The sequence below is a fragment of the Petaurus breviceps genome, unplaced genomic scaffold (genome assembly GCF_028583685.1).
Source record: "Petaurus breviceps papuanus isolate PSGF00001 unplaced genomic scaffold, PetGlider_PUasm1.0 185, whole genome shotgun sequence".
Taxonomy (NCBI): Eukaryota; Metazoa; Chordata; class Mammalia; order Diprotodontia; family Petauridae; genus Petaurus; species Petaurus breviceps.
The window spans coordinates 7,971,979-7,981,717 of record NW_027185797.1 but is presented as its reverse complement, the minus strand read 5'-3'; the positions used below and the strand labels follow the sequence as shown (position 1 = coordinate 7,981,717).

Here is a 9,739-nt window from a genome sequence, read left to right as displayed (position 1 = left end):
TTAAATCTTTATTTTAAAAAAAGACACTAAAAAGTTTTCATCATGACAAGTGCAAGGGTTATATTTGGCACACAAAAGATAGTTCTACAGCTGAAAAACTATCAGTATTTTAATATATATTATTATTTATTTAATTATATAATATATATAATCCTATAGATAAAAACATTTAACAATATCATGTAATATCAATAAATGCGGGGGGGAAGCTTTTGAGAAAATCCAATATTCTGTCATGATTTTTAGAAATTCACAAAAAAGAACAAGCATGGGGGGGTTTTCTCCACACAAAAATATCTCCCATAAGATATCAACATAATATGACATAGTGGAGTATTCTCACTTAAACCAGGTTCAAAACAAGGATGATCTCTTTAACTATCTCAACCAAAAAAAAATTAATTGAAACAATATTCAGCAAGCATACAAGATTTTCATTCTTCTATCTCAGCAATAAAGATTGAGGGGAAGGGGAGAACAAAAAGAGAAAACTCCATTTATAATAACAATGAAACCATAAGATATTTGGGAATTAACCTACCCAGAAATTACACAGGACTTGTATACTGATCCCTGTAATGTCAGAAATAGATGAAAATAAATACTTGAAGGAGCGTTCAATGTTCGTGAATGAGTTGGTTTAATATGATAAAAATAACAGTCCTCTGAAATTAATTTATGCATTTAATACAATATCAGACAAATCACTAAGAAATTTACAGAACTCTATCAAACCATAATGAAATTATGGAAAAATAAATGGGTAAAAATGACATGACAGTGGAAAAGCTGATGAGGGTGAGACGTCTTGTCACTCCCAGATGACTTTAAGATAGATTACAAAGCAATTATAAAAACTAGCTAGTACAAGGCAACTCAAGAGACCAGATCAGCACAATAGGGTAAACATACAAAACATCCAACCAAATGTAGACAAGATTAATGATAAATCTGAAGAAAATGAAAACTCGGGGAAAAAAATGAGTTAACAAATGGCCCCTGGGAAAACTGGCTGGCAATCTGGTGGGAAAGGAATACTTCTTACCCCTGAAATTCAGAAAGACAACAGACTTAAACATTTTTTAAAATGTTATTGGAGGAAAACAAAACAGTTTGTTTCTTATTGTGGGGAAATGTTTTTTTTTTCTATTCGATAATTATGAAAAATTATTAGAACAAAATAGATGTGCTGATTCACTACTGTCATTTTTCAAATCGGTGTAACAAATGTTATCATTTTTATTAGAGAAAAAACACATTGACAAAAATACAAGTAGCGGATAAAAGAGAGACAGTATGGTGGAGTGGAGAGAATCAGTCCTAGAGCCAGGAAAACCTGGATTCAGGCCATTCTTGACACATACATGTGTGTGTCCCTGGGCAAGTTAGGGGGCAGCAAAGTGGCACCACAGTATATAGAGCACCAACCTTGGAATGAGGAAGATGAGTCTTCCTGAGTTCAAAACTGGCCTCAGACACTTACTAGTTGTGTGACCCTGGGTAAGTCACTTAACCCTGTCTGCCTCATTTTCCTCATCTGTAAAATGAACTGGAGAAGGAAATGGCAAATCACTCCAGTATTTTTGTTGAGAACATCCCAAATGGGGTCAGACACACTGAAAAGACTCAACTACTGGGCAAGTTTTCTGCCCCTTAATGTAAACTGTATATTGCAGAAAAGGTGCTTACCTGCATTTTGGTTGAAGGGATTTCTTCATCCAATAGTTGCCTATGCCAATAAAATTACAGATCCGTTCCCTATCCTAATCTCAGTAGCAGACAGAAATTTGAGGTCTAAAATGCATAAAGAGCTGTTAAAAATGTAAATGATATCTCAAAATACAACATATAAATATAGACAAAGAATCCTGATGGAATACTTAGGGAGAGTGACTGAAGAGTTTTTGTCATTTAAATATAGACAGTAAGCATGCTGAATTGTGTTGAAACAGTGTTAACTTTTTAATCATTTTTAAATAAGTAGTGAAGGGTATTTTAATACTGGATTCAAATTATGAATCTGCTATTAAATGTGTGATATTGGGCAAACCAAAATCTTTTTATTCCATAGTCTTCTCATCTGTGATATGATGGGGCTTGATTAGATATGAAATTTTTTTTTTATGGGGGACAAGACAAGGCAATTGGGGTTAAGTGACTTGCCCAAGGTCACACATCTAGTTAAGTATACAGTTTCTGAGGCTGAATTTGAACTCATGTCCTGACTTCAGGGTGAGTGCTCTATTCACTGTGCCACCTGGCTGCCCTGTAAATATGGAATTCTTATCCCATACTGGAGTGGATAAATTTCAAGGCATCCATAAACTTGGATAGGAAAAAAAAAAAACCCAAACTTCATGTTTATTTTCACCAGCTTCTGAAATGTAATATTTACTTCAGTGATTAAGTTAGGCCACTATAGTGGTGGGTTTCAACAGCCTCCCAAAAGGGTGGATGGCACAAAACCAGGTCAGAAACCCTGTATCCGATGAGGTCTGACATTACTTTCAGATACAAATGCCGTGAACCTTCATCTTAGATTTCTACTTCCCTCTCTGGTCACCAAGTCCTGCTGATTCTTCCTTTGAATAGTCTCTGCACCCATCTCTTCCCATCCATTCATTCTACCATGGCCTTTATCACCTCACACCTGACTGTCCTAAATGGTCTCCTGCCTCTCTTGCCACACATTCAGCACACGCTGCTGGAGTCCTCTCAGAATGCTACTTTTAAAAATCCTTCCCATTCCCCTGCTCAAAATATTCAGGTGCCTGTAAGCAAGTCTTTTCAATGGCTTAGCCTGGCACGTCAGACCTTCCCATCCACCTCTGCCCTTAATCATTTCACTTCTTGATTCTCTATTCTCTCCAAATCCTGAAAGGACCTCAGGTCATTATTGTGGATGCTTGCTATACACAGCAGTGAAGAAAAAGTCCTGTATTATTTGCTTTCTACTTTAGCTTTCAGTAGTAAAAGGAAACTTACCTTACTTGTATTTTTATGATACCACCAGGATGAATGCCCTAGTCAAAAGATGCGTGGTACATTCACCTGGTAAGATGATGAGCCAAGTAGAAAACTTGTAAGATTTTAACTATCCTGAAAATCAGGTGGTAAGAATTCTTGGATGCTTTAAGTTTAAGGCACGTATGTAAAACCAATTGCCCAGCTACTCTTGAGCCTAATAAATTCTTAACAGAAAGATATAAACATGAGCATTGCATGTTTTATTCATAGAGTTTGGAAATAACATTAAATGTGGGAAAATGCATTTCAGAGCTAGTTTTCTAACCATGCAAGTGAACAAAAGTATTACCCTCTAGATAACCGAAAATGAATTCCCTGAACAAGATTTCAGCCTCTCCATTATATGTGGTCTAAATTAAAATTCATAGTGCTTTCACTGATAAAGGAGGAGACATAAACCAAACAAAGGTGACATTACTTGTCACAAAGTATTCAGGAGAGCTTGGGATGTGTGAGCGTAACATAAAATATAGGTGCAGACACAGTTCTATGTTATGGCCTAAAATCGGTCCTACTGCTTTAGGTCCCAAAACCACATGGTCAAAACTCAATTCAACCCAGAGTTCCTGTTAATTGATTCCCCATCACTTTGTCATGATCCCCTTTCCCATTTACTTCCTAGGTGACAAGATAATCGTTTGTCTGAGGCAAGTTAGAAGAGTCCATCAGACTTTTTTTTTCCTGAAAATGCCAATGTATTGCTTTTGAATGTTCCTATCTTCCTTACACTGCCTTCTACCATATGGTACTGCACTTTTCCAAAACATTTTTTTTCCTACACAGCTGTTGTCTACAATCCCCGTTTTTAAATTTATGAGCCGTTATTTCTAAATCATCAGGAAACTGGAATAGAGTCTGTGAAACTCCGAGCTTTTCTGGGGAGAGTGCTCATTTAAACAAGTTCCATTTGTACCATGGGCCTTATGTAAATGGCGGCCCTCAGTGTGCACTCATCCAGCAGCAACAGAGGGTCCCTGGCATTCGCTGTGCTGTAGAGCGGAGCTACATTGCAAGTATCTGCTTATCCTGACCTCCATCGACCCCCACTCCCTAAAGCCAGGTCTGCTGTGGATCAGGGAGGAAGAAGAACATGATTTCCACGGGTCATCTGCTCGTGATCTGGCCAGTGCCTTGTCTGGGGGATGAGCCCACTTCCCGAGGAAGGACCTGATCCACTTCAGACCTGCCTTCCTGCCCCAATCGTTTATGTCTTGGGGTTAAGCTGGAAATGCCTTGATTCCTCCTGGGTTACCTCCAGCCCAAGGCCATCTTGGGCCAACCCCTCACCCTGGGAGAACCTGGGAAGTGTGGGGTGTGTAGTCCTTTCCAGAAACAGTTCAGGCCTTTACAATGACATAACTCTACTCCTAAGCTCATTTTCCTCCCAGTAGATATTCTACTAGTCTAGGCCAGCTAGGTGGCTCAGGAGGCCCTGAGTTCAAATCCATCCTCAGGCTCTTTGCTAGCTGTGTGACCCTGGACAAGTCATTTAACCCTGTTTGCCTCAGTTCTTCAGCTGTAAAATGAGCTGGAGAAGGAAATGGAAACTAAGCCATTACCATCCAGGTAAAATAAGGCAATCAAGTTTCCCTCAACTAATAATCTGAAATCATTCAGTTTAAACATTTATTAGGCATAGGGTTCAAATTGGTTTTTTAAATAGCTTTGAAAAATTTACCACAATGGTAAAGAAAAATCATTTTAATGTTTTCACACATTAAATTTATTATGTAATAAATGTTATAGCAAGCTTCAGTTTTACAAATGTCTCTAAAATTCCTAGCATCCCCAATTGGGGCAGCTATCTTGAATGTCAACCTTGCTCTGCCTCTTTAAGGAAGCAAAGCTTTCTTCAAGGGCTCATGATTGAATTACACCAGGAAGGGAGCTGGGCAATTTTAAACCATCTGTAAAAAAACACTAAGTGATTTATTAGTGCCTGAGAAGCCCCAGAGAAAACCAAAGCCTCACAGGCAGAATTCTCATACTCAGCGGCCCATCACTGATCCCTTCTCATCCCACTGCCTTGTTTTCCCCTCATGACACTTGCTAAGTGGACCGGAACTGATCCCTAACCCATGGGTGGCCAGAGCCAAACAGAGCAGGATAGAGACAGGAGGGTAAGGAATCAAACAAAAGTTTAATTTCAAAGTAAGAAAAACAGGTTTGCAAACCAAAGGCCTCCTGGGAAGGAGGGCTGATAGCTTTGTAGCAGGGGAAGTGTTTTTTACCCTGAAAACCACAAAAAGGCAGGACCCAATATGGTCATTCTTAGGTCTTTGATAAACAGTTCCTATGGCAGGCCCACATGTGCAGACATTTTGGGGACAACAGAGACGTTCTTGGGTCCTGTGGGAAAAGGCCCTAAGTTGATTGTCTCAAGTATTAATGGTCATTGAGCCCCATGATCATTCAGCGGGGTATATATCCAGAATTGTGTGATGGGAACAGGAGTGCAGCACCTGGTTCAGCTCACTTAGCAGTTACAAGCACAGGAATTGTTCAGAGTGTTAGGAGGTGCTATTGATTGCTTTCTGCTGCAACATGTTGGCTGCTTCTGGCCCTCAGAGGGTCCCTGGGAAATAAGGAAGCTCCAACAAATCTAAATAGTTCTTATCAATGTGAAAATCATAAATCCCTCAGAGAGCACCTGGTACTGGTCAAAGCAAGACATTTTGCCAGATGGTAAGATCATCCAGATGCTAAGATCATCCAGATGGTGAGTACAAAGGATTGTTGCTATGCCAAGCTCAGGGTACAGCCTATCTACTAGGCCTTAGCTCTAAAAAAACAGGGTATCCCACAGGACAGCTAGGTGGTACAGTGATTAGAGCACCAGCCCTGGAGTCAGAAGGACCTGAGTTCAAATCATACCTCAGACAACTTAACACTTACTAGCCATGTGACCTTGGGCAAGTCACTTAACCCCAATTGCCCTTCCTTCCCCCTCCAAAGAGAAAAGAAAAACTGGGTATCCCCTTATATCTTGACACACTACAGTTCTAAATTTCATGATGTCAGATCTTTCCTCAAACATCCTTCTTCCTGAGAAACATGTGGATGTGAGGAAGCCCTATCATGCTATATTTTCTTTTTTATTCAATAATGTTTTACACACCCATTTCTGATACAGCTCCTATTGCCCTGGGTTTGACATCTCAATGCACTTCTACTGCAGTCTGTGCTGAAGATGTCAGAGGGGCTCTCTGGAAACCAAGGCTGCACATTCCACATTTGTTGTTCATTACTTTAAGAAACATTCTAAGCTTCTAAAATACTTTTGTTTGAATGCATCAACTAATAATAAGACAAAAAAGTCAAAATTCTGCTTTGTGAATATGCATGAGAAAATGGTGCTTGTTTTGGTTTTAAATGATCAGTGGCTTTTAAAAGACATTAAAAATCAACCACAAGTTATGTGAGACTGTCTCTGGAATTTATGTTTAAAAGAAATGGAACCAAGGGGATCTACCCATGATACTACTTTACCCAGTGCCAAATGACATCCTGGTAGAACAAAAAAGAGACTCTTGCATCCCTATAGCTTATATCATTAGATGCTCAGCAGCTGAGGACTCAGCTGGTACCCATCTGTCCCCTTGAGCTCAGAACAATGATGATTACTTTTGTTTTCCATTTTGAACATCAGCTGTGTGTTTACCAACGAATGTGACCTAGAGCACAAACCTAGAACTCCTCCAGGAGACTGGCTGGTTCTACTAATCCCTCTCATACCAGCGTCCATACAAAGAAGCTGTCACTAAGCCTGAAGACAACTGATTCTTCCTCATGAAGTAACAGTTGCCTTCCCAGCCCAGTTGACCCGGGGACTCCAGCGTCATTCCAGAGGTCAGCAGTATAGGAAACACAAAGGAGGTACTGAAATTTCCCCAGAGATGAAAGTCAAAGGTATCAGCAGCGTTGCTTATCTCCTGTCCACAGGTCTCAAAATGGAGGCCACCACATTTCACCAGGGCACATGCTTGAACATAGTAAGTGCCATGTACTGTGTGAAGACCATCGAAGACCCCGAGAGCATACAAGTCATTGGATAGAACATGCCTCTGATAATCCAGGTAACAACAGAGGGAATTGGCACAGACCCGGAGGCTGCCTTGATTTTCCCAAACGGGCACGAGAGTGAAATTGTCATACATCATCTCAGAGTGAAACGAAGGTGGCATCTTTTGGCTCCATCTTGGGGACTTGCTGCAGTGACCGTCTAGATCGTTCTCAGAGATGGGATCTTCTGACAAGAATTCTCTGTGGGACTCATGAATTCTCCCCGTGCCATTCCACAGGAGGGCTACATCTGGTGGGTTTTTAGCTATATGGGCTATGATCAGTTTACCCTCAGGGCTTTCCATATCATGGTACCAAAAAGACTTCTGAGGAGTATGTATGCCACTGCCAGTCATGCCCAAGGATGGGTGGTGGATGTTTGCTGCCAGAACATTGACATTGAAAGCAACTGCAAAAGCTTGTTGGATTTCAATACCTGCCAGGAGTGGGAGCTGGTTCATCCACGCAGCTGGAAACACGATATGTTTTACTCCATAGTCTCTCACAAGGCTCACAGCAGGTTCGAAGAACAATATATCGAAGCAGGTAAAAATGCCAAATTTGCCAGCAAAAGGTGTGTCAAAGGTGCTGTGATCAACTTCAGAAGGGGTATCAAAAGCATATTCAAAATAGAGGTTGTGCTTGCGATAACTGGTGACAAAGGTGCCGTCATCACTGAACACCACGTTAGTATTAAACTGGTATCGGCCATCAGACGGGCATCGCGGGTCACTGCTGTTACAAGGCTGCTTGGTGCCCAGGTTCGCCACCAGGAACATCTGGCCCCTGATGGCCATACAGCTTAGGCGCTGGAGGACCTAGAAAACCAGACTGGAGTAGATTACTTGTCACTGGCCTCCCATATATCAGGAAATTCATCGATGGCAACAGTATTAGTTAGTAGCATTTATAAAGTGCTTTTACATTTGCAAAGTACTTTACAAATAATAACCCTGGGAAGTAGGCACTATTCTTATTCCCACTTTGCAAATAAGGAAACTGAGGTAGACAGATGTTAAGTGATTTGTCCAGGGTCAAAAAGTGAGTGTCTGAGGCTGCCTTTGAACTCAGGTCTTCTACCTCCAAGCCCAGCATTCCATCCGCTGGACCATCTAGCTGCCTCTCCAGGAGAAAAATAATTTTTTTTACCTTTGTGGAGATTTAAGTCAACAAAGCAAGTCATTCTTGAGCACCTACTGCATGTGAAGGACTATGCTAAGTGACGAACGAAACACAAAGATTGACAACATGCTATACTGCTTTCAAAGTGCTTAAATCTAACAGGAGAGAAGAAGAGGGATAGAAGATGCATATAAATAAATACAAAAATACCCAGGGGCAGTGGACAGAGTGGAACTGGAGTCAGGAAGATCTGAATTCAAATCTGGCCCCAGATCCTTACTAGGTGTGTGACCCTGGGCAAGCCATTTAACCCTGCTTACCTCCGTTTCCTCATCTATAAAGTGGGGAGGCCACTCCAGCATCTTTGCCAAGAAAAGCCCATAGACAAAGTCCACAGGATCACATGGAGTCAGACACAACCAAACAACTGGACGAGAAGAGTCCACATTTTTAAGAGATGTATAAAATGCTTTCAAAGTCCAAAGACAGGCAGCACAGAACCATTTTTCACTGAGAGATCATGACATGGTCTATTAGGAAGATGCCATTCCCTTTTTCCATCCTTACAGGATAGGTGGCAGGTGTAGGGGTGGGGGCATTGCATTCCAAACACACAGAATTACAGAGAATAGGAGATGGGAAAGGAGAGGATGTCTTGAGGGATAAGCAAATAGAGACTGGACACATGAAGGCAGTCATAGAAACCAAAACCTGAAAGGCTGGAACAGACTACAGAGTCTTTGAACGCCAAGTTAAAGAGTTTGAACTTGGGGAGTAAACAGTAGAAAGCCTTAGAAAGTTTTTAGCAGGGGAATGACAGGAGCTAAAACTAAGCTGACATCAGTGTGCAGGAGAGAGATTCTACTGGAGGGGAGGAGATTGGCTAAAGAAGCACCACATCATAGTGAGAGGAAAGCCAGCCTCAAAGCCTTGAAGACCTTGGTTCCAGTCCCATCTCTGACACACGCCAGCTGTGTGACTATCAGAGAAAGCACTTTACCTCTCGGTGCAATTCTCCAAGGCTGTAAGTTACAGAGAAGGTGCCAGTGCAACTTGGTATGGAGGTTACCTCATTTGGGAGTTCCCCGCATCAAGGACGTGGGATTACACATGCAGCCCCTGTCCCCGTCACAGCAGTTTAAGGGACAGGTAATGAGAGCTTGCTGACTGACTGACTCAATGGTGATGTTCGTAGGAAAGTAGGAAAACCAGGAGAAAGATGGGGATGAAGGTTAAGAGAAATTCCAGGCGTAAAACCGACAGGCCTTGATAACTAGCTGAATTTAAATGAAAAAAGGCAGCACGGGGCAATATCTCATAAAGGGAAGAGAAATTTTTGTCTCCTCTAAATTCTTACAACTTATTTCTATGAAAAACATTTTAATTGGCCTGAAATTCACACTGTTCGTGACTGTTCGTATCACTATTCATGATACTGTATATTTTGAGCAGAGATCTGTGACCTCAGTGTGCTCACCCCCCACCAGACAAGAGCACGAGCCATCCTTCCACACCAAGGGAGCAGCTG

General features: G+C 41.3%; 1 protein-coding gene across 3 annotated transcripts in view; it reads right to left on the bottom strand.

The window, feature by feature from the left end:
• Positions 1-621: 621 nt before the first annotated feature.
• BTD (biotinidase) overlaps positions 622-9,739 on the bottom strand; it is a 32,416-nt gene continuing 23,298 nt past the window's right edge. For all 3 annotated transcript variants that reach the window (XM_069088426.1, XM_069088427.1, XM_069088425.1), the window contains exon 4: positions 622-7,907. In XM_069088426.1, the coding sequence (XP_068944527.1) occupies positions 6,747-7,907 (1,161 nt within the window). In that variant the 3' untranslated portion in view covers positions 622-6,746. The remainder of the gene's footprint in view (positions 7,908-9,739) is intronic.